Source organism: Lissotriton vulgaris, chromosome 3_1 (assembly GCF_964263255.1).
Source record: "Lissotriton vulgaris chromosome 3_1, aLisVul1.2, whole genome shotgun sequence".
NCBI lineage: Eukaryota > Metazoa > Chordata > Amphibia > Caudata > Salamandridae > Lissotriton > Lissotriton vulgaris.
In genome coordinates, this window is record NC_141689.1 from 1,134,391,148 (window position 1) to 1,134,416,476 (window position 25,329).

The 25,329-nt window shown below is 43.8% G+C and overlaps 1 protein-coding gene across 1 annotated transcript in view; it reads right to left on the reverse strand.

Annotated features, from left to right (window-relative positions):
* The window catches only part of EGF (epidermal growth factor), a 529,267-nt gene that overhangs the window by 379,282 nt on the left and 124,656 nt on the right, over positions 1-25,329 (reverse strand). Inside the window, exons 2-4 of the mRNA XM_086961608.1 lie at positions 15,576-15,775; positions 10,690-10,871; positions 9,243-9,473 (exon numbers count right to left, since the gene is read on the reverse strand). Of these exons, the coding sequence (XP_086817734.1) occupies positions 9,243-9,473; positions 10,690-10,871; positions 15,576-15,775 (613 nt within the window). The remainder of the gene's footprint in view (positions 1-9,242; positions 9,474-10,689; positions 10,872-15,575; positions 15,776-25,329) is intronic.

Genomic DNA, 25,329 nt, shown 5'->3' on the forward strand with positions numbered 1-25,329 from the left:
GGGGCAGTCCCTCCTGACAGCTATCCAGCTCTTCATCCTAGCAGAATGTACTCAACCCAGAAGTGCTCTGAGGATATGGGGTCATAAGTCCAGTGCGCATACCCATTTTAGTCTTTGAAGTGGACAAACTTCAAAGGGCAGTCTTTGTAGTGCACAAGACGCTGCCTTTCCTTGACCTGGCTCCAGACACACAACAGGGGGGATGGAGATGGCTTTGTGTGAGGTCAGGCACAGCCCAATGCAGGTGTCAGTGTCAACTCCTCCCACCACTTTAGCTCAGGAAGGCCCAACAACCTGGTGATGGGCCAGTAGAATATGCAGGGCACACCTCTGCTCTCTTTATGTGACTGTCTAGAGTGAATGCACAAACAGCCCAACTGTTATCCTCACCCATATGTATATTCAGCAGACAGGTGGGGGTCACAAAGTGCTTAAAGTAAGGAAATGTCAACTTTCCAAAAGTGGCATTTTCAGACCTGCAATTTAAAAACCAACTTTACTAAAATATGTACTTGAGCCCTGAGATAACAAACTCCAAATTTCTATCAGCTCTCAATTGGAAGATACACTTGTAAGATGTTACAATGCAGCTTCAATTCTTAACCTATGGGAGAGATAGGCTTTGCTGTAGTGAAAAATGAAATTACCAGTATCTCACTAGCAGGACATGTAAAACACAACAGCACATGTCCTACCTTTTAATTGCACTGCACCATGCCCAAGGGGCTACCTTTGGCCTTCCTTAGGAGTGCCTTGCATATGATAAAAGGTAAGGTTTGGGCCTGATGAGTGGGTGCCCTTGCCAGGTTGAAATGGCAGTTTAAAACTGCACACACGGACACTCCAGAGGCAGGTCTAAGATATGTTTGCAACGCTACCCATGTGAGCGGCACAATCAGTGCATTTGATTTACAGGTTCTGGGCACACACAGTGCACTGTTCTAGTGACTAACTGGTAAATCAGCTATGCCAATCATGGAGAAGCCAATTACCATTACATTTTACACAGGGAGTGCTTGCACTTTAGCCCTGGTCAGCAGTGGTAAAGTGCCTATAGTCCTAAATGCCAGGTCTAACAAAAGTAATGGCCAATATATTGAGGGAAGTGATAGTTTTGTTGGTGCATGTAGACCCATATGTCTTCATTCCAACGAGAAGCCCCCTCACAAATATTCGGAGGCTCACTCATGTCACGCACACCGCACGGGCTCAAATATTGAAGGAGCATTGGTTGCCTTGGGCAATAAAAAGGCTTTATACACTATAGACTGCAAATATATGTGGGTGTTACTAGAAAAGATAGGATTTAGTCCTGATTTTCTTGATTTTCTGAGCTGGGTCTCCTTGTTATATGCAGATCCCATGACAGGTGTCAGGTCCAGGAAGTGCATATCAGATGGCTAGTGTATTTTATGGGGTACAAGGCAGAACTACCCCCTCTCCCCACTCCCCTTTGCCTTAGCGATGGAGCCATTGGCAGTGCACATGCATGGGGCAATGAGGCAATAGAGTATACAAGTGGGAGGCACAGAGCATCTTATACAATTGTAACCAGGTGGCACCCTTGAGTATATACAGCAGCCATTAATTTCAGTTCTGCAACTATTGTTGGAGCTGCAGCAGTTGAGGAGTGTCTCAGACTGTATTTTAATAATGAGAGGTGTTAGATCTGGCATCCTTAGAGTGGTCTTCCCCCAGACTTTTTACCTTTACCTCCTGTTTTTGCTGATTTTCTTCTTGGGCCATAGGACTCTGAGCACTTTACCACTGCTAACTAGGGCTAAAGTGCATGTGCTTCTACCCTAAACATGGTGATATTGGTGTTTAACTGAATGGCATATTTTATTTACTAGAAACTCCCTTGTAAAGTGGTACACCATATACCCAAGGCCTGTAAGTTAAATGCATCTAGTTGGCCTGCAGGACTGATTGTGCCACCCACATACGTTTTTTCAAACTTGTTCCAGGCCTGCCACTGCAGGGACTGTGTGTGCATTTTACTGTCACATCGATTTGCAATTTAAAGCTGTTTGCCAAGCCTTGAACGCCTCTTTTATTACATTAAAATCACCTTACGTAATCCTAAAGGCAGGGTGCCATGTCAGTAAAGGTAGGACATGTATGATTAATCATATCCTGGTAGTGACAAAACACCCAAATTCATTTTTCACTACTGTGAGGCCTGCCCCTCTCATAGACTAGCATTGTGAATTCCTTAATACATTTTAAACTGTAATTCCTGATCAGAGAGGAGTGGCTTTTAATTGTTTAATATCGTTGCAATGGTAATGATAAATCCTTCTCACTGGTGAAGTTGGATTTGACTTTACTGTTTTAGAAATTCCACTTTTAGAAAGTGGAAACTGCTCTGCACTTACTGTTCTGTGTGCCTGACAGTCAGTCTCCAATACACATCTGGGATGGGTGACAGGTACACTTTGTGCATTCCTTCTAGACAGTCACAACATACAAAGTTTAGGTGTGTCTGAGTACCCATCTACATACATCTGCATTCTGATAGCCTTGCCTGGGCAAGATGGAAGGGAATTGCTAACACTTAACTTGAATAGGCAGTGTCCTGTCTCCACACAAAGGACTGATTACCCCCCACAGATAGCCTTGCAGACAGGACTGGGTTGAAAGTGATACTTGTGCACTTCAGAGAGCAATTTTAGTCTCCCTCATATCAAAGGCACTTTAGGGTATAAGTATTGGGTCTCTGACCCCCTAAACTAGGACACTGCTGGACTTGTAACTGAAGCTCTGCCAGTAGAATTGCTGTGCTGTTTAAAGGACTCAACTGAACTGCTGATCTAGTGTGTTTCCCTGCTTCCTGCTGCTCTCTTCTGAAGAAGAGCTCGACTCTGCCTTCAATCGAAGTAATCTCTAAGGGCTTGTTGGCTTGCCTCCTGTTGCTTGAGACTCAGGGATATCAAAGTCTCTACCCCTGCTCCAGTGCCTGGCTTACTGGAAGTGGCCCAGATACTTGCAACAGAGATTTCAATGCATCTCCTGTACCAAGACCGGCGCATCGCCCCAGTTGAGGGAGTAAAATCAGCGCATTGCTTCGGAACCAGTTCTTTGCCTTACTGAGATTGACGCATCGGACTGCGTATTGCGGCCACGGCAGCTTGGTGAGAACGACGCATCCCCTCGACTGTGTAGGATTTTCCAGCACATCACTCAACTCTTCTCGACTCTGATACTCATCTCAAGAAGTGACACATCACCTTCACTGTGTGGAGAAGATAACCCATCCTCTGCCTTCCGGATTGGACACTGAGGCACCTCACTGAGTGCGATCAGGAAAGGTACTTTGTTCACCAGGGCCTGCGTGGGTTCTGTAGCCGGCCAGCGTTCCATCACGGTTAGCCCAAACTTTGACTTTGCCCTGGTCCAGCACAACCTTTAGTAACCTTTTTAGCGCTACTTGCTTCTAAGAGCTTTACTGCCTTTTTTCCTTTAAAATTCAATATCTCAACTTCTGTACATTGGAATTTTGTTGTTTTGGTCTTGTTTTGTTCAGAATATAATAATCTATTTTTCAAAACCTGTCCGGAGTCCGTTTGTGGTGTATTCATTGTGTTACTGTGTGTGTGTGTGTTCTGCACAAATACTTTACACATTGTCTCTTTGGATAAGCCTGACTGGTCTGTGGCAAGCTACCAGAGGATGAGTGGTGGTTATCTTTTAGTGTGTTTCTAGATTATCCTGACTAGAGTGGTGATTCCTGCCTGGCCTGTGTGCATACCTCAGCCAAACAGGAATCCCATTTCAAACAAAACGTCTTTAGTGTTTCCATTGGTGGGATTGGAAGGACAACCTTTATAAATGCTACCAGGTGTAGGACTGAGGTCGTAAATAGAGAAATTATGGGTAGAGTGTTAACTGCTTTGAAGGCCTCTTTTGGAATAAATTACCTTTGTCGTTTGAGGGAATGATCTCAGTTGCTAACCTAGTATTTCCATCCTACTGCCTATATATACTACAGAATTCACAATGCCTAATACCCAAATCAATAAATAGTCTATTGATTTCATTGCTATGTATAATCTAAAAACAATGGTTCTCCTCGGAGAAAGCCATAACACCCTTTGCTTCGTAGGCAAAACAAAATTGTGTGCACAGTAAAAATAGCTGTTATGAGTTTCAATAGAAGTAGCCATATGCACAGACCGAAAAATACAAACATTTAGTATTCATATAACAGTGCACAAGTGAATGGCACAGTGAGCCGTGACATAACTGAATGGTGTGTTTACGGTGATTATACACACGGCCGGGCTGGGAACAGCAACCAGCCCTGGCATATTGCTGCTCGACCGGCCCCGGGAGCGAGGGAGGGAGCGCTAGTGAAAAGCATTGACTCCTGCTTTTGTTACTGGGGACTGATATTGCAGCACTACTGCAAAACCGGCCACCAGTAACGAAACCGGTCCCCACAGGTACAAGACCTGCGTCCACCCCTCTGGCCACCAGCCCGGTGGCCGATACGGCCAGTCTGGCACCGATTACACAGCAAAGACAAATAAACCACCATATAGATTAAGGCCGTAATTAGATTTAATCAAAAACTAGATTCAAATGTGAATGTGGATGTACATGTTGTGGTGTCGATGTTTTAACCCCTTGTAGAATTACTTCCTCTGGGTGTTCCTCAGGGCTAGGTGGTAGAACCTATAATCACAAATGAATGCAAGATTGTTGTAAGGGCCACCAAAAATTAAGCCTAACCTACGAATCTATGCATGTATTGAACTTGCGATGAACAATGAATGATCAGGTTATAAAAAGGGGTTTTCGACAATCCCTTGCATTGTCAAGATGTGATTCTGTGTGCATGCTTATCAGACCAGATAAAAAGGTTTCTGTTTAGCTAAAAAATATATTGGCACTGGAAAGTTAATACTAAACACCCACACGACCCATGTCCTATGTACAGGGTATTTTTCACGCTTTAGAACCCAGCATGGGGGATGCATATTTTATCACACCCGGTATGTACCAAGTGCAATAAACAAACGTAAAATGTATAATTCTGTTATGTGTAGTTAGAGGGGTTTCCCCACATATCGGTAATCATTGTCCCACTCGTATAGAGGGCCTTAGAGGTGTAGAACGATGCTGCCCTTGCATCAGATGTAAGGGAATATGTTATATCCTGATTGTATTGATGTCTGTTGCTCAGCCTAGCTGTCTCCAAGCTGCTCAGCCAGATGAGAGTTGGTATTGGAATGTTGGTGTGACTATGATGCATGGAATGCTTGGGTGCCTGTGTGGAGGAGTGGTGACTGTTGGAGTTGGGCTGAGCAGCAGGCAGGTTGCTCCTGGTGGGGTTGGGGTATGAGCTGAACAGGCTGGAGTATAAGGATTGCCAGACATATATACCGATGTACTTATTTACCATCCTGCAACTAAGAAGTTAATAAAATAATACAGGAAAGACAACACTGCTACGTCTGGTAAGGCACAACATATTTTGGCGACGACCTGGACCAAGTATGGTCATGATAAATTAAAACCCAAAAAAACTACAGGAACACAGATTCAAGTGTCAAGAATGGAGTAAGAGGCAAGCCAGCCCCACCAGTGTCCTTGTCAATGGACAGCCCTAGCCTGGACATGCTCCATTGGACTTTTAAAAATGACTGTGATCCAAGTGAGTAATTGGTGTGAGACAAACTACTTCCACATCACAAATTTGGACATTTATCACTTAGGGATGGTTCACCTGGTATGGAGAGGTTTTCCATATTACAAGTCTTTAAAGCGGACAGCCACAGTCTGGACATACATACTTTATTGGTCTTCAAATATTGTTTTTGGTTCATGTGGATGACTGAACTGAGACCCTACAGTTTCTTCCACATTTGACTGCCAAAGTCTATGCGTGTTGCTCCGTTTTACTTCTTCTGGACAATGTGATAAACGCTAACTTCTTTGGGATGTCAGCTGAGTTGAACAGCTTGTTTCTATGGCGCATCGGAGTTCAATGAGACGAGTGGCTACACAGAGGTGAAATTTGGATGGGGCATGATAGGCTCTGTCTTATGGCGTGGACACCAGTGGGGCCAGAGTAGTGATCTGGTTGTGTGCTAGCTTTCGTACAGTTACCGCTAGCCACAACAGTATGTGAATTATTATTTTTTGAGGCCGGTCTAGTTTGTGGGCCGTTAGGAGCGTGTGTATTCTTTTAAAATGGGGCTACAATTTGTTTACAGCGCTTGCAATCGTACCTGTCTGATGACGCGAACAGTTCCTCGTGGAACATCTGTGATGGGGTACCCCTCCACTACGTAATATCTTGCTGTGTGGCAGTGTTTGGCACGCGCCGTAAACCTTCTGGCGCCTGCGCCTCAATGTGCCTCCATCTTGGGGTTGGAGGCTGCAGGCAATCACCGGGGCTATGAAATGTCCCTTGGAGTCTAGCTTTCTTTGGAGTTATTGGCCAACCGCATATTCTTCCACAAATGAAGTACGGATTTGTTTGGAGACCGTGCTCGTTCCATGATCCTGGTGGGTTGCTCCACTTCTTTTCACTCCGAAGTCCAGGAACAATTTGGTAAAGCTCCATTTTCTGGTGGTCATTTTTTTTTACATAGTATGACAGTCAATTTCCTTGCAAGATTAAGTAACGCAGTTGCACACATTTTAAGGCAAATTTATCTGGATGCTGTGGGGCCATGTGACATTGTCATGCAAGTTTGAGGTAATGAAGGTTGACATTGTTTTAGGGCTCTCAGCAGTATACATGCTTTGATTGTGCCTGTCTCAGCTTCCAACAAATTGTGTGTTCAAGCATTATACAGACGTGGGTGAATATCGCAATGTGTTTGACATGACGTGTATGTTGTGCTAGGGTACACATTACGAGAGTGAACCCAGAGTAGTATAACTCGGGTGAGAGGTCGCTCACCGGTGATGGGTTACTGTTTTAAAATTTAAAAAATGCACAAAAAGTGTTTCCATTTGCATGATTTATAGTTCATATTGTTGTATTGTTCATCTCTTGCATTTCGTTTTAGTGATGCCACAGTTTAGGTTTCCTTGTACAAGGGAGGTTCTTGTCTTTAATTGTGTGGTGGTCACATTACACTCCTTTACACAAGGGATGGGAATGGAGTTTGGTTAAATTTTTAAACTGCACTCCCTTACGCAAGGGTAGTCTTAGTTCTTGTGGGTAGTTCCCCACTTCTCTGTGGTTCTTATGCTACGTTTCTTTCTGTGTTTGGTGATTGTGTGTAAGTCGTCATGCACTACACGTCTAGTCTTGTCAGTGTATAAGTCACCTTGCGCTTCACCTCTTGCGTATTTAGTGAGCAAGTCGCCATGTGCTACACTTCCTGTTTGTCTTGTGTGTGTCGCCCTGCACCTCACGTGGTGCTGTACTGTGTGTAAGTCGCGTTGCGCCACACATGCTGTCTAGTGTGTAAGCCGCCTTGCACCTCACGTGTTCTTGTTGGGTGTGAAAGCCGCCTCGCGCTTCACTTCTTTTACACTCTGAGTTTGTCACCTTGTGTCACACATGTACATTATTTTCACACCCTTAAACAGGGTTGGTCTTTTGAGTCTTGTCCCTTACACTTGTGGTTTCACCCGATAGTTGTGTTCATGGGTGTTTGTCTAAGGGTGGGTCTACCCTTTCTACTTACGTTTTTCTGAAATGTTTTGTTGGGGAGGATACGTTTAATATTGCTTGTCAATATGTTATCTTTCCTTTATGATTTTTTAGTGTTCAGACTCCTGCGAAGTTGTATTTAAGTTCTGCTTCCCTGAGTCTTGAACTTTTTCTCTGCTTGTACATTTTTGTTTATAGCTATTCTCATGTTTTCTTTTACATTTTTCATTTAAAAGGAGGGGGATAATGTTATATCCTGATTTTATTTATGTATGTTTCCTAGCCTAGCTGTCTCACGGCTGCTCAGCCAGGGTGAGAGTTGATATTGGAATGTTGGTGTGACTGTGATGCATGTAATGCTTGGGTGCTTGGGTGGATGAGTGGTTACAGTTGGAGGTGGGTTGAGTAGTAGGCAGGCTGTCCCTGGTGGTGTATGAACTGAAGAGGCTGGAGTATAAGGATTGCCAGACATATATACCGATGTACCGATGTACTTATTTATCATCCTGCAACTAAGAAGTTAATAAAAATAATACATGAAAGACAACTCGGCTACGTCTGGTAAGGCACAACAGAATGTTTTCACATGCAGACACAACATCTTGAAGTATCTGTTCTCACAGTACTATACAGTAGATCATGAGGTATGTCATTATTTCACCTTACCTCTACATTTAGAACATTTGTTCTTGCCACATACGTGCAAAATGGCACTATGTATTGCACAGAAATAGACAACACTGAACTCAGCCCCAACAGGCGATCCATGTTTAAAAAAACATGAAATTAAACTTTCTTCCAGTCAATTCTACACACAGATTTATTCTTTTTTCAAGTTGAATGTCACTCCAAGAGGAACATTTCTATAAATTCTCTCGGTGACTGACAGTTTGGCTAATATGCTGTTTTGCCAATCTGCACTGTGGAAGTCGTAAATCAGTGTTCAAGGGCCAGCACAATTAACATTCTGATTGTAGGGAGTACAAATAAACATTCTGTCGGACTCCTGGGTAAGGTTTTTATGGTCTCCCAGGTAAGGGTTTTATCAATATTTGTGATTTTCTGATAAATAAATGTGCACACTTCTAAATGGTGATCCACCTAGTAAGGCTTCTCTGGATGAAAATCACAATAAAAATGTATAGTAGTTGAGCAAAACATCTATGTGGAAAGGTTGTATGCCTGAACCACTTATGCCTAAACCACGCGTAGCTTAATAACGCAGTCACTACCATGACTGAGTCGTTACCACGCGTTCCTTTAGCACAAAGTTGTTACAACAACCTGCATTAGGGGCTGCTGGACTGTGGAATAGTATAAAATTATATTCCAACTCTAGTCAGTGTATCAGTAGAGAAGGTGTGGGACTTAAAAGCCAACACCAGTCCAACAATGTGTTCTGTAAAGCAAGTCGTTGTAATGACTTGCATGCTACAGGTATGGGTGTTAACTTTGCAGTTGTGGTAGTGAGTGCGTTGTAAAGGCACCGCACGCTGCGCTGAGAAGGATGTTTCCTATGTGGAAACTTTCAGACTGTTACCCACTGCCATCCCTAGTGAAAGGATGACTTCTTGACACTACCATACAGTACATTTTGTTTAATTTCTGATGACATAAAACTTACTGTCCAGAATGCGATATCATGTGCAAAAAGCTTCCATTGTAGTTACACGATCCAATCCTTGGCACCTGCTCTTCATGACTATACTGCGTCCAGTAAATCCGCTGGTCAATGAGGTCCAAGGCCAGCGCATTCACTTGCTGTGGTGTCCTGTAGACTGACCTCAAGCTGCTCCCATCCAGATTCACTCGGTTCACAGCCGAGATTGCGCCCTCTGATGACCAAAAGATGAGCCTGAGGAGAGACATCACAGCCTTGTAGTAACATAGAGTCTCTGTTTATAGAGCAGACAACTTAGAGCCGGAGGAATCAAACTTTTTGCGGTCTCAATGCCTGCGATGTTCGAAATAACTGGCTTTGTGACCACCAAATAGCAAGCCATAATATACATACTGCAAGTCGGAGACTTTCTGACTCCCAAAATGCACTTTGCTACTGACTGCAATTCGGTAGGAGGAGGGCATGAAAAAGACATTCTCCTATTCCTCCCTAATCACAATGGATGGTTTGTGACCACAATTGAAATCACAAACCACTGATCTGATACCAACTCTCTGAGGTGGGTGGTAACTAATTTGTAAGTGGAAGCTGCCCATGTGGAAGCCTACGTATTGTAAATGTGTGTGTTTAGCATAGGGATGGGGGGAGACACTGACATCACGGATCACTGCATTCTCCGCAATGTCACACACTCAACCCCAATTTTATGTTTAAAAGAAGCTCTTGTCCTTTGGAGGGACATGTGCATCTTTAAAAAATAAATGTAGGCATACAATGTCTGCAAATTCAGTCATACACGATTGCTGTCCTCCGCAGGCTTCCATTCCTGCATACGCAGGCATATCCAGGAAGTCACAAAAATAATTCCTGCCTCATTCATATTAAATGGCATAGGTTGCCATTTAATATAAATAAGGCAGGAGTTTTTGTGACTCCCAGTGAATGGCCATTTTGTGATGCTACTGGTACATCTGTCGCAACGTAAAGTGGCGACCACAAAACATGTATGCCGGAAGGGCCACTGTAAATGAGGCGGGCCTTCTGATGTACATTTAATATGAATGAGGTAGGAATTATTTTTGTGACTTCCTGGATATGCCTGCGTATGCAGGAATGGAGGCCTGTGGAGGACAGCAATCGTGTATGCCTAAATTTGCATAAGTGGAATACCAACTGAACAATACAAGTTAGGAACTGCAATATCTACAGAGTTAAACTGCTTTAATTACATTTAGAATGAATTCCTCTCAGTGTTCTACAGTTTTGGACGCAATCAAGTTACTACATACTTTTTCATTGAAAAATAAGACCATCACAGCATCAGCAAAGACATAATCAACAAAGTGATCAATTTCACAATGTGGGACACAGGTTTGCAGAAAGCTATTAAGCTCCTTCTCTTCCTAGGTGTCTACTGTGAAGGAAGACAACAAAGAAATACTTAGCTTACCTCTCCAAGGGGTCCACTGTCACCCCTGTTGGGTGTGCTAACCCACTCAGAAGGACTCTGGGATTCTCTCCATTCATGGTGGTTTCTTCAATAGTCCCTTTGAGATGGTTAGCCCAAAGAATCACGTGATTCTTCCAGTTCACTGCGAATCCCACAATCCCTGCTCCCACTGCATTTACCTTCTGTAAAATAAGACAAATGCACATTATAACTTGACTGAACAAGCATTTCTCTCCTTTCACCCAGCACCAGATTTCCCTACCCAGTTTACTGTAGAGAACAGTCATCTTAAACTAAGGGGCATATTTGCAAACCCCTATCGCCATCACAATGTCACTTTCAGTGACGTTGGGTTGGTGATAGGGGCCTTGCCTTATTTTCAAGGCAACGTTAAGCCACTTAACATGGCTTAACGCTGCCTTGTAAATAAGGCCCCTTTTCATGGTGTATTTAGTGTGAAAGGGGAGGGCGATGGGACTTGCGGTGGGCATTCCACCTCAACACCCATTGATTTTGACACTGCCTCCTATTTACAAGGGCATCGTAGATAGGAGGCAGCGGGAAAAACTGGTCTTAAACAGGCAAAACTAGGGGAAATACTTTACTTCTTGTTTATGCTGGTTCCATGTGTGCTGCCTTGGCAGCACACACAGACACAGCAAATTGCCCATGATTTTTTATGTGCAGCAAGGTCCCCCTTCTTGCACATAAACAATCATTTTGAACAAATGCTATTTTGCAACTTTTATGTATGCTGCATTAATCAGCACACATAGACGTCAGAAAACAGCATTTAAAGATTGTTTATGTGCAGGAAGGAATACCTTCCTGCACATAAACAATCTTCCCCTGCACGCTGACACCCTTGCACTAGGGTGCAAGGGTGCCTGCGTTGACACTAGGCAGCTAAAGTTAGCACCAGCCAGGGGTAAACGCAGGGCTGCACTACATTCTAGTAAATATGGTGAAGCCCTGTGTTTCTAAAGTGACGAAACATGTTGTTAACCTTCTTGGCTTAACGACACGCTTTACCACTGTATTGCAAATATGCCCCTAAGTGTCCAGATTTCCAACCTCACTGTCTTGTATAAGGTTTCCCTATCATAGAATTTCTTGAAAAATATACTTAATTTTGATATAAAATATCAGTAGCCCTCCACTAAGTTGCTATATGTTAAGATTTTGCCTTGGTTTGTTTGCAGTGTCAAGTCCTCTTCTCACTGCATACTTTAGCAATGTGTAAACACAACCCTTACCCCAATGCACCTTTTTCACAAACTACTGTACCACTGCTAAAACACTCCACCATCCTCTGAACCTGAGGCTTCAAACACAACTCAACATGACATATCATAACAGCTCACAAAATAATATCATAACACTATGCTCTTCAACATTACACACATGCACACACCCAATCCACAGAACAGACCTCAACCATACTGCTACCATTTTGTCCATAACATAACATAACATAACATAACAACACCCTACCGCAACACATACCAAACGCAACACTGACAACCATTAAACATCCACACAACATGTCTTGCACAACTATACAGACATGCAAATGAACACAGATAACTGACCACAATCCACAATTAACCATATACCTACCATTACCAACCACATATCACTTTGACTGTCCACACACCACGCTCCTTGAACAGAATAAACACTACTGGCAAAACACTCCGTCCACTCCGGATCTCCGACCGACCCCTGCCCTCACCACGTCTTCAACAAAGCCGACGCTATCATCGCACCCCACCTGCCGGACATTATCAACACCTCCTTCGACACCGCCACCTTCCCCGAGAGCTGGAAGCACGCCGAACTCAGCGCTCTACTCGAGAAACCCACAGCAGACCCCACCGAACTCAAGAATTACCGCCCCATCTCGCTACTCCCGTTTCCAGCCAAAGTCATCAAGAAGACCGTCAACAAACAGTTGGCCGCCTTCCTCGAGACGAACGGATCCCTCGACCCCTCACAGTCCGGCTTCCGAGCCAACCACAGCACCGAGACCGCCCTCATCGCCGCCACCGACGACATCCGAGCCCTGATGGACAACGGAGAAATAGCGGCCCTCATCCTCCTAGACCTCTCCGCAGCTTTCGACACGGTCTGCCACCGCACCCTAGTGCAGCGCCTCAGCAACGTCGGAATCCAGGAGAAGGCACTGGAATGGATCGTCTCCTTCCTCGACGGAAGAACGCAGAGAGTCCGCCTACCACCGTACAAGTCAGAGGCCACCGAAGTCATCTGCGGCGTCCCTCAAGGATCCTCGCTGAGCCCTACCCTCTTCAACGTCTACATGAGCCCCCTCGCGGCCATCGCACGCCAACACAACCTCAACATAATCCCCTACGCCGACGACACCCAGCTGATCCTCTCCCTGACCAACGACCCGCCGCCGCCAGAGCCAACCTACACGAAGGGATGAAAGAGGTAGCCGAGTGGATGACGACCAGCCGCCTGAAACTGAACTCAGACAAGACGGAGGTCCTCTTCCTGGGCTCCTCTCCCTCCGCCTGCGACGACTCCTGGTGGCCCCCCGCCCTGGGCACCGCACCCAAACCGACGAACCACGCACGCAACCTGGGCTTCATCCTGGACTCCTCCCTCTCCATGACCAGGCAAGTCAACGCCGTCTCCTCGTCGTGCTTAAACATCCTGCGCATGCTTCGGAAGATCTTCTGGTGGATCCCCACGGAGACCAGGAAGACCGTCACCCAGGCCCTAGTCACCAGCCGACTGGACTATGGCAACGCCCTCTACGCCGGAACCACCGCCAAGCTCCAGAAGAGACTCCAGCGGATCCAGAACGCCTCAGCCAGACTCATCCTCGACATCCCACGAAACAGCCACATCTCCGGACACCTGAGAGACCTGCACTGGCTCCCCGTCAACAAAAGAATCACCTTCCGGCTCCTCACCCACGCACACAAAGCCCTACACGATCAAGGCCCGAGCTACCTCAACAACCGAATCAACTTCTACGCTCCCAAACGCCACCTCCGATCAGCCAGCCACGCCCTCGCCGCCGTCCCACGCATCCGTAGAGCGACAACAGGAGGAAGGTCCTTCTCCTACCTGGCCGCCAAGACCTGGAACTCCCTCCCGGCCGACCTGCGCCTGACCCAAGACCACCTCGCCTTCAGGAAGAAGCTCAAGACCTGGCTGTTCGAGCAGTAACGGCACCCCCCCCCCCCCCCTTAGCGCCTTGAGACCCTACGGGTAGGTAGTGCGCTCTATAAATGTCTTTGATTGATTGATTGACTCCAACATCAAACAAGAAAACAAAACCACACATTCAATACCTATGACACATTCACCACACTCTCAACATCACAATTCATCAACACCAACACATACAAGACATCTGGAGGCCTCACAAAATAAGACGCATAGATTCAATTAGCATAACACCACGTTACACAAAACTACACCTGATATCGTTTGGCAAATACCTACAAGTTCACTAGAATAAACGAACCCCAACTGCACACCAAGATCACCTATTCACAGCTCACCAGCCACATAACAGTTCATCTCTCGAGTCAACAAAAATGCAACCAACAAAAAACTCAACCTCAAGCACAATGCCCCACTGTACCAGACACTAGATTGCAGCACTGACAGCTCTGATTTCACACCACTACAACAGAGATGAGGTCAGCATCACAACTCAAACAATAAATCATGGCGGAGGAACATGGTGTGACTACACAGTGTGTATGAAGAGCAGTGTGTCCTGACATCAACCTTGCAAAACTTCCTGAGAGAACAGCAATAGCACATGGACGTAATTTAGGGGTGGCCAAGGTTCGCTGCTGTGACCCCTGTCACTGCTTTTGCGACCCCTAGCCTCAGCAGTGGCAAAATAAGTGCCAGGATCAGAAGCAGTCATCTTAATGGACGTTTGTGGGAGCTTTACTCTCCTTGGGGCATATTATCAAGGGGGTTTATCTCCGCTTTTTTGGCTTTAAAAGCCAAGAAAGCGGAGATAAAATTATCTCCCTATTACCTAGCTGTCGCTAACACCAGTTAGCGACAGCTAGTAGGAGATAGCGACCATCTTGGGCCCCACTTTGCATGTCAGTGATTTTTATCACTAATGACATGCAAATTGGGCGTGCCAAGATGTTAGCGACTGGAAACAGTCGCTAACATCGCTATCTCCTATTACCAACTTTTGGAGATATTCGCGCTAAGCGCCAATATCTCCAAAAGCTAACACCTGCCCTGAGCAGTTCTTAGCCATTTTATCCAATGGGAGGTGGATAACATGGCTAAGAGCATTAGCTCGCTAATGCATGAATATCGCTGACTTTTCAGCGATATTCATGCATTGCGGCCGATATTTATCGCATTGCGATAAACCTTGGTAATACCAAGGTTTATCTGCGATAAAAATCGCCGCAGGTCGGCGATAAATTTTTGTCTCTAACCAAGCAATAGCGATAATTATCACTATTGCTTGGTATATGCCCCCTTATTTTTTGTCAATTGTGTATTATACTAATAGTGAATAATATTACATTATGTGCTATAGTCTTAATTTAAAAAGTGGAGTACAAACAGCTGGAGAATAAAAAAAATTCTGGCAGTTGAGGTAAGTAAAATTTTGTTTAAATGTATGTATGTGTGTGCTTGCAGTTTTGAGCGTGTTTATGTAAGACAGTGTGTGAATGTGTGTGTATGTGTAGGCAGAGTGTGTGCATATGTGTGTGTGTGTGTGTGTGTGGGTGTGTGCGTGTGTGTGTGTGTGTGTGTGTGTAAGCATGTGTATGTGTGAGTGAAAGTAAAGGTCAATGGGCATGTGAAGTCACATCCACTACCACTGGCATTTTGGTGAATTCACGTCCATGCATTAGTACCTCTTGTTTTGTGCCGTTCAGATAGGCTCGCTGCAGAACTCCTTCCTCAGAATCCACCCAATAGACGCAGCCTTCCTTGTAGTGGAAATCGAGGAAGGCTCCGGTGCCACCAACATCTGCCAATTTCTGTTGATTGGTCCCTTCTTTGTCTATCCTAAAAATAGATTCCCCATGGCGAAAGATGAGGAATGGTTCTGGATCTGGAATATATAGAAATAATTCAGGTCAGATTTCTTATTACCGTATCGTTCAACTGGTATTTTACACTGCAGTGGCAAACAGCGGCGGTTCCTCCGTGCGAGTGACAGAGTGTCGCCAAGTCAAGTATTTTACTATTATTTGAAACTCAAAGAGGTCCACATAAATACGAGCATACGTTATGCAAGGAACAATGCATAATGTATCAACTATTCAGAATAATAAAAATGCAAAAGAAAGCCATTCGGCATAAAACCCTCCTCTAAAAAAAAATCCCAGATCAGTAAAAGTGCAAAAAGGGAAATGCTCAATAAAATCAGTTAAACATTATAATTTCTTGGACAATACAGAAAACCATACTTTCTTAGTACAGTACAGCAAATAAATAGTGCAAAATAGCAAAATAAAACTTCAACAAGGGAAAAAAGAAACTCATTCAACTTTACAGATCAATACTAGCACAATGCTTATATTATGCAAAACACAATCATTAAGGGACCTATAATGCCCTATTCCAAAAGTGCAAAGCCGAATACAATTAATATAAAATTGCAATATTCAAACATATTTAAAAGATATTTTGGAAATGTTTTAAAAATGTAAACATTTTTGTGCAGTGTGTCTTTCTAATTGTGAGGAAAAGAGACATTGACGAGCCTCCATTGCCGAAGTTATATTGTATTTTATGAACAATGGTCTTAACAACTGACGTCATAATGAATGTAAGAGAAGACAAACAAATATCACATATTTAAATCAACCTTAGCAATAAAGTTCTTCTACGCACACCATGGGGAAGGTTCCATAGAACATACGGTTGAGGTTTTTTACAAATGATGCTCTCAACTGCAATTTCATTCCAGGCATACTGAGCACAAAGCACTATGTCCCTTTTCCAGCTAGCTACATAAACAGATGTTTTTTTTTTTTTGAAAACCTTTATTGCACAATTTAGTCAAACAAATACGGGCCTACAACCATCCGGCCGGCCTTGGCATCATTTGAATCACAGTAGCAAGCTATTGGGCGACCCGGCAGCATATTAACGCAAAGCAAGATTAAACCGAGTTACACTGGAAATATTTGCGCCACCGGGAAGTAGGAGAAGTGAAGGTTTAATTTTAAAGTTTTTAGTATGTCCAAAATAGTAGAAACAAAGAAGGATCAGAGGCAAAATAAACCGTCTAGGACATAAGTGGGCAACTTTCAGCATCGGCATTAAGCAATCAGTATCAGCTAAACAATCGGCCGCAGATGAATAGGACAGGAGAGATAATGAGCAAACATTACAACATACGGCAGCCACTACCCACAGCACAGCGATCCACCCAATGACCCAGGGAAAAAGGAGAAAAGAATAGAAGAAGAAGAAGAAAAATAAGGCCCATAGGAACTGAAACGGACAAAAGAAGACCCACCCCCACCTCCCCCCACCCAACACGCATGCAGAGGCCACGGCCTACCCCCCCCTAGCAGTGTGTCTGTCGCCCAAAAAGAGTACCCGAAATACAGAAGAAGAAGAAAGAACGAAAAGAAATCACGGAAGACCGGAGGAGGGCCAGATAGAATGAGCAAATAATCAACGTATTCACCCTCGGCCACCCCTCGGGGTGCCACCTCATTCTGATCAATTTCAAACATATCCAGATCTTTCATATAGTGTGAAAAGAGGGCACTTCTTCCCTTCTGGCTATCGAATATCTCATATTTTAGTGCAGTACATATTGAGCCCGAGTCCCTATTCAGTAAATTGTTCCCTCACTATAAATCAGCTGCCAAAGCAAATACATTCAAAGAAAGGAGCCAAATTCATGCTGGAGGGTAGGAGGAGCAGCGGCAAAATTCTAATTACAGATTTGATGCAAAATACATCCTTCAAAACTCAACCAATACCGCTCCTCCATTACTTCACAAGCATAACTCAGTGAAGGCCGAATTTTAATCTTCTAGACCACCAAAACATGGGCAAAATGCCTTTGCCCACAACACTTATATAGTCTTGAATGGTTGAGGCTTGAGATAATGCCTTACTTCTACACTGACTGATATGATCCTTATTTAAACAATTACTGGAAACAATTCTATCAAGGTAAGGATACATCTTTATCACTCCCAGCTTATTGTTCCCCAAGAACCAGTCTAATTTCTTCCTAGCTCTACACCCCCGAAACCCAAAAGCCATAATTTTGCTCTTAGAGATTTGCATTTTTAGAAAGTTTTCATCAGAGAGATGTCTCTGTAATCCCATTGGTGTTAAATCCAATTCAACAACATTGTCAGCATAGAGTAGACAACCAACATTAATTGATCCTAGTTTAGGTGGGTCCCCTTTAGTCTGTCCAACTCTGCATGGTAAGTCATGGGTGTAAAGAGAGCAAAGAAGGGGCGCTAGTGGGCACCCCTGCTTCACGCCATTATGCCTCCACTTTGCTGGACAAGCACCCAGTTCCCTCCCATCAAGACCTGAGTCCAGGTGGAAGAATGCAGGGCAATGATCAACCTAAGCAAATGAGCAGGAGTTACCAGTGTGGACAGTTTCCTCCACAGCATCTCACTGTCAACCTTATCGAACAAGGTGGAGAAATCAAAAATGGCATAGTATAAAAACATGCCCTTGCCCACAGGGTACTTTTCAATCAATGTTTATAGGACCGTGATATTACCTAAGGTTCCACAGTTCTTGCTAAAACCAGCCTGCTCAACAGGAGCAATGTTATTACCAAATGCCCAGTCCTGAAGGTGACGAAGAATACTCTAGGCGAACAATTTCCCAAACACATCCACTAATGCAAGCTGACTAAAACTAGCAGGAGAGGTTTTAGGAGCCTTTTAATATAAAGGTACAACAGCACTTCCTTTACAGGATGGCAGAATAACCCCAAGCAGGTAACAATTTTGAAACACTGGACACAGAAATAGAACACATCCGGAAACTTCTTGTTTAATAAGATATCAGAAGTTTATCCGGGCCCATCACCTGAAGGTCCTTGAGCCTTACTAAAGTCCTCTATCTCCTCATGAGAAGTCAGGCCATATATGTCCAAGGATATGCTCATCATTGAACTATAATGGAATCCTACAGCTAGAATTAGAGGCATAGAACTGCAAAATATATTGGGTCCATTCTTTGTCCGATATAGGAATGGCCTCAGCCTTAAATATGAACTCACACTATTTGGCTATTAAAGACCAATGTTTAACCGATTCACCGGAAAAGGCAGCTTGTCTCAACGTAATCAATTTCTGGTCCTCCTCCTTCCTTCGTTTAGATGCCTTCAATGTAATTCTTACATGCTTCAACCAATTGATTTCCTTTTGTCTCAATAGTGATGGCAGCTTCAAGTTGTTCCCTTACTAAGGAATGTATATCCTGGTTTACATTTTTTACCACCCGGGGGATACTGTCAGAGGGCTTTGCACTCGTAGTTCTATTTTTGTTGTTGAAAATACGAACAACTGCTCCTCAAGTAGAGGGATAGGGTTGACTGGTGAAATGGCAGTGGAGCCTAAACTCTCTGTTTTAATATAAGAGGCCAAATTCAACATTATTATTTGACCAAAAAGTACACAGATTTGTTTTTGTTATAAATAATAGTGACATTTCTGGTATTCCAGGACTTGAGCACCTTGAACTCTTAGTCAATAGCCACCGATAGAATACTGTGATCACATACAACCGTCCTCATAACCTCAAATTGAGTACAAACACCAAACACCTGGTAAGATACCACCAAATAATCAAATAATGATTGCCCCCGTTTTCTTCGTTTGCTCACCTGGCTGACTCTCCTGATTAAGAGGATTGTGTGAGGGTGTTTCAGAGACATTTCACGGCCCCCGCTTCGCGGGCGCCGTTCACCTGACACCGGGGTCAAGTTTGCTGCTGACTTTGTGGGACTGCGAGGCCCAGCAGGCCATTTGCTCAACACCTGCCGCCTCTTCCCGCACTGGACACGCCCCCGCCTGCCTCCTTATGATTCCATCAATTTCCTACGACGCGGGACCGCGCGCAGGTTAAGCCCGGGCAAAGGGCGGGCCGCTTGAGTCCGTTAGAGTCCGAGTAAGACCGGACCGGGCCCTCCCCCTAAGTTCGTTGATATTATGTTATAAAGTCCTGTGTGCATGTCTTCCTATCTCCTGTATAAAACTCTTGCATATTGCTTTCATATAGCTAACTTGTTGGTTTAGTACCTTCTATCTAGTGACAATGACCACACGAGGTAGCAGGAGTAAAACTGCGGCTGAAGGGGGTCAGATAGTAGGACTCATAGATAATTTTCTGATAAAGGCGAATTCCTTTATTGACCAAGGCATCGCTGATCTTGAACGTAGAGTTTCTCAAGACCTAGCTGCTGCCCTCCAAAAACGATCTTCTTTGGGCAATATAGCTACTGCCAAACCCCTGATCAGACCAGAAAATCCCCTCTGATAGAGGTTTACGCGGACGTACATAGCCTGCCAAATGTGGTGGACTTATCGGCATCGGTATGCTTGTCAGATTCCCAAATTAGCCTGGAGCTGGAATAAGCCCCAGACTTATCACTGCATACCACACCAGAGGTAACAAGACACTTGAGAGGAAAGAGGGAGGGGGCTGTTAAGAAAAGAAGGAACCAACAGAAAAATAAAAGGTCAAAAAAGATACATGAGACCGCAAAGTACGAGGGAAATAATTTAAATAATTTTGTACAGAAGAAGGGGGGTAACAGGAACAATAATTCACTAAATCCTGCTACAAGTGAGTCACCGGGAAACATGCCCACTGATATTTTAACTATCCCGGTAGGGGGTGAAAAGGGAAAAGAAATTGAAATCGAAAGAGGGGTAGATAACCAACTTCTAATAAGAGTGGGTGAGTTAATTAAATCCTACATCTCTCCTTTAGAAATTGTTTTGCTACGTATTGAAAAACAATTAGCCGAACTAGTTAGTGTCTCCAAAAGGAAAGATCCATTAACATAAGAGATATCAAAACTAGGGGGAACTAAATTGTCAACAAATAAACCTGTTGTCTCACAGGTAACAAAAGTAGTGGCTGCAGGGCAAACAATATCGAAATCTCCTGCTACAGCAGCAGTAGCAGAGAAGAAAACCACTGAAAAATCCAAATACCCTGTTGTTCAGGATAAGGTGATCAGCAATACCCCCATAGCACCGACAAAGAATGATAACAGGGACCATTATAGGTAAATGTCTTACAATAGATTTCCCGCTAATCTCCCCCCTGAGGCTAGTCCCTTTGTGGTAGTGTTGACCGGTGTTCCCGAGTTGTCAGACACCACAGATGAACCTCCTTGGGCATTAATGAATAAGGTCCAACACTGGCTCAATAAGAATCGTCCTTTACCATCTTATCAGTCTAGCCAGATTTTAACAGTTCGTAGAGTCCCCTGGGTGGGCCATGGAAAGAAATTGATTGAGGGAGACTGCATACTGGTTAATTTTAAGGACCCCTGTACAGTGAACCATATTTGCTCATGGGGTCCCTGATACACTATTGAAGAGATAGGTATAAAGCGTCTTTCCTTTTTTTTTTATCCCCCTGGGACCCACAATGACTTAGGTTATGATCAACACTGGCAAAGAGTAGACCACCGAGCTTTGGATAGAGAGTGGGAGGATTGGGGCAGTAACCCCATTAGATATACTACTAGGGCAGATTGGGGAGGAAATCCCAATAGTTATCCCATACAGGATCCATCTTTTAGGGGCCACTGGAGAGGAATTCCTACTTTGAACAGATATAGTTGTTTGGAGATGGTGGACTGACCACCAACTCCAAGTGGGTGTCAGACAGGTATTTGGATGCAGTCTGCTGGTATTTCACCACAGGGTGAAAGAAATAGCCCCGCCAGGTAGAATCTATCCCATTGGCTTCAGGTAGTAGCCCATTGTTAACAACCCTGGGAGCTGACGAGGTAACTCAGTCAAAACTTCTACACATACGGAGGATCCAGATAGTATGATTGATGGCCACTTATTCCGCCTGATTTTGTGGAATATAGCTGGTCTGTCAAGGAGGCTAGAGGACCCGGTATGGTTAAGATTTGTAGAATCTTCCGATATAGCCTGTTTCCAGGAGACATGGTGCAAGGGGTCCCCTGGTTTGAATGGCTACCAATGTTTTAATGTTGCAGCAGAACCCTCACAATCCGGAAATGCGAAGGGTGGCCTTATGACAGCCATCTCTGTAAAACATGATAGTTTAAGAATTGATACATTGGTGTCTTGCCCTTGGTTTCAATTACTTTTGATTAAGGATTTATTTCTGATTCCCTTACTCTTAATTAATTGGTATTACAATATATTTGACCCCCAAATCACAGTGGTTATACAAAAATTACAGGACGAGATTGTTAAAGTAACAAATAGTATATCTCCTCTCTTCATCATGTGGGTAGGTGATTTTAATTGTTGTTTGTGAAAGTTTAGTGGCTCGAGAGTCTGTGGCCTGGTAGATTCAAATGAGCAGCCGTTTGCACATTTTAAGCATTCAAAGCAAGGTGAGGCCCTAAATAATATTATAATTATTAACGACCTTTGCGCTCTAGATATGCCCAGTTTCTCAAGAACTTTGAGTATTCCTACCTTTCATGGAGTGGGAGGTCAGATGAGTGTTATAGATTTTGTATTAGTCTCTAGAAAATACATTCATCTTATTAACGATTTTCAGATTCAGGTTAACCCAGCAAGTGATCATAACCCACTCGTCCTGAGTCTCTGCTCTGTGTTTAAGAGAATGCTGGTTGTAGAACACCCAATTAAGTTTAGTCAGAACAAGGGGGTTACCTTAAGATGGGATAAGGTAGACGCAAAACTCTTAGAGATGGAGATCTTTAAGGAAAACAAACAAAGGTTTGAAGTCTGTCTAACGCCCTCAAATGAGCCAGATGTAATAATCGATAACTTTGAGGCTCTTTAAACAAATGTGGCCTCCCATCTCTTGAAACCTATGGGGGGGAAAAGGGTAATACCCATAAATGGTTCGACTCCGAATGCTCTAAAGCACAATCTAGTCTAACGAAAGCTTTACGTCAAGTGCCTCGCGATAGGGGTTTGGTTAGAGTAGCAAAGAAAACTTATAGAGATGCAATCACCAAACGTAAAACTGAATTAAAAAGACAAGCATGGGACGATTTGGGTAGAGCCTCGGATTTAAAGGATAGTCGACTATTTTGGGAGGTCGTAAATCGTCCTTTCTTAAAAAGTGACGAAAAGGATACCTTGCAGATTCATATTCCAGGGAGCATATGGGAGGCTCATTACGGGGGAATTTTTAACCCAAAGGGGGCTCCTCTCGTAAGCTGTCCTGAAGGGCTCCCCGATACAAGGAGGGAATCAGCAGCCACACTCAGCCTCTCACTGACTCTTTCCGAGGTAGAGGCCGCACTTAGACGGGGCATAGCCTTGAAAGCTCCAGGGCCGGATGCAGTGCCATTGGACTTGTTTAAATATAACACAGATGTGTGGATTACTTCTGTTTAAAGCAGTTGTGGTCGGCCGTATCCCGACTTCATGGCAAGAAGCGGTACTGGTCCCGATATTTAAAAAAGGTAACAAATATGACCCTAGCTGCTATAGACCAATATCGCTAATAGATGCGTCCTATAAATTAATGGGTAGAGTGATTCTGGGCCGTTTAGAAACCTGGGCCGAGTCTAACGGTATTATTGTTGAGTCCCAATATGGGTTTAGGAGGGGAAAGGGCACTAATGAGCAGTGCCTAAATCTGGCGCTGATCATGGGTAAGTACATGAGAGCCAAGCGTGGATGTGTCCACTTGGCTTTTATGGACTTATCCAGTGCTTTTGATACTGTCTGCAGGAAAAAATTATGGCAGATGATGGAGTCCATGGGGTTTGAGGAGCCATTGGTTACCTTACTTCATAGACTCCATGCTGCAACTACAGTAAAGGTTAGATTCGGTCCTACAGGTGAGATGACAAAGCCCATACCATCGACTGAGGGTGTCCGCCAGGGGTGTATACTGGCTGCTTTTTTGTTCTTGGTCTACACCAATGGGTTGGAAGCCTTTCTGTTGGAAACCTGTGCTGATTTTCCACAGGTAAATGGCAAACGTATACCAATGTTATCTTATGCGGATGACACGGTCTTAATGACCCTAACTGCAAATAGCATGCAAACTTGTTTAAATGCTTTTGAAACTTTCATGCAAGGGTTAGATCTAAGGGTCAATTTTGCCAAGTCCTTTGCCATGGTCTGTGTCCCGAAAGGGGTAAAATCCCGCAGGCTTGTGGTAAGGGACTCGATTATTGCAAAAGTTGATAGCTTTAACTACCTGGGAAATCTATTCCACAAAACCTTAAGCTGGGATCCGTTAACATCAACACGTGTGCAAAAAGCTACCCAATCTATTGAGGCTATTTTTCATTTCTCTAGCAAACTGGGGCAAAAACCGGTTGCAGAATTGAAATCCCTATACAAAGCAAAATGCATCCCAGTTGTAACATTCGGTGCGGGTGTATCGGGCACGCAATCCTGCAACAATATCCAAGTAATGGAAAACAAGTTAATAAAACGCCTCTTATGTGTTCCAAAAAGTACCTCTAACATCTTTTCTCACACTGAGGTAGGCTTAGAATTTGTGAGTGACATCATCCATGTTTCCCCCCTACTGCTTTGGATTAAGGTTTGGCGCTCAGACGACCTGAAACTAACTAAGGAAATACTACTAGACTGTCTTAAACTTGAGCATTATGATAAGATCCCATGACTATCATATGTCAAGGATACCTTCCTTAGGATAGGTTTGGGCCATATCTTCTCAGAAGTTGAGACTATTGGCGCTGAAACAAAGCAACTAATTAAAGAGGCCTATCGTTCAGACTTAGGTATGTTGCGAACCAGCGAGAATGCGGTCTACCGTAGGGGGAGGTTGTACCATCAACCTTACCTTTCATATATAGGGCAGACACAATGGCGTTTTTACTTAACTAGGTTCCGTTTGAATACATTACATTTTCTGTTTGCATTTCCACAACAGGTGGGCTGGTGTGAGAGTTTACCCTTGTGTGCTTGTAACAACAAAGTTTCTCAAAACACTCTCTATTTAATACTTTTTTGGTCCCTGTACAAAGATCCAAGGAGTAGATTTATTAGACCAATTCTGTTATCTCTTGGATCTCGCTATTATAAAGAGGGATATGAACACCTACTCTCACTATCAACTCCAGCAATATGCAATGCAGTTCTTAGTTTTATCAGAGTAGCACTTAGCATCAGAAACCGATATTAATTATGTTTATGGATTGTTGATTCCCTCAAATGCGATCAGTTTAGAGTTGGGCACCAATATTCATTTATTGTATCTGTACTGGTAAAGTGTTTCTTTTAATACACATGAATTTTTTTAATCGATTTGTAAATCATGTATTGAAATTTATAATGTCTGGAATATTATGGCATGGTTCTTTTAAATTGTATAAAATGTTATGTTATACTTTTATGATTCTGTTTCTATGGATCGAAATAAATCTTTTAAAGAAAGATTGCCCCCGGGGGGGGGCGTGGCCAGACCGAGCACCAAGATGGTCAC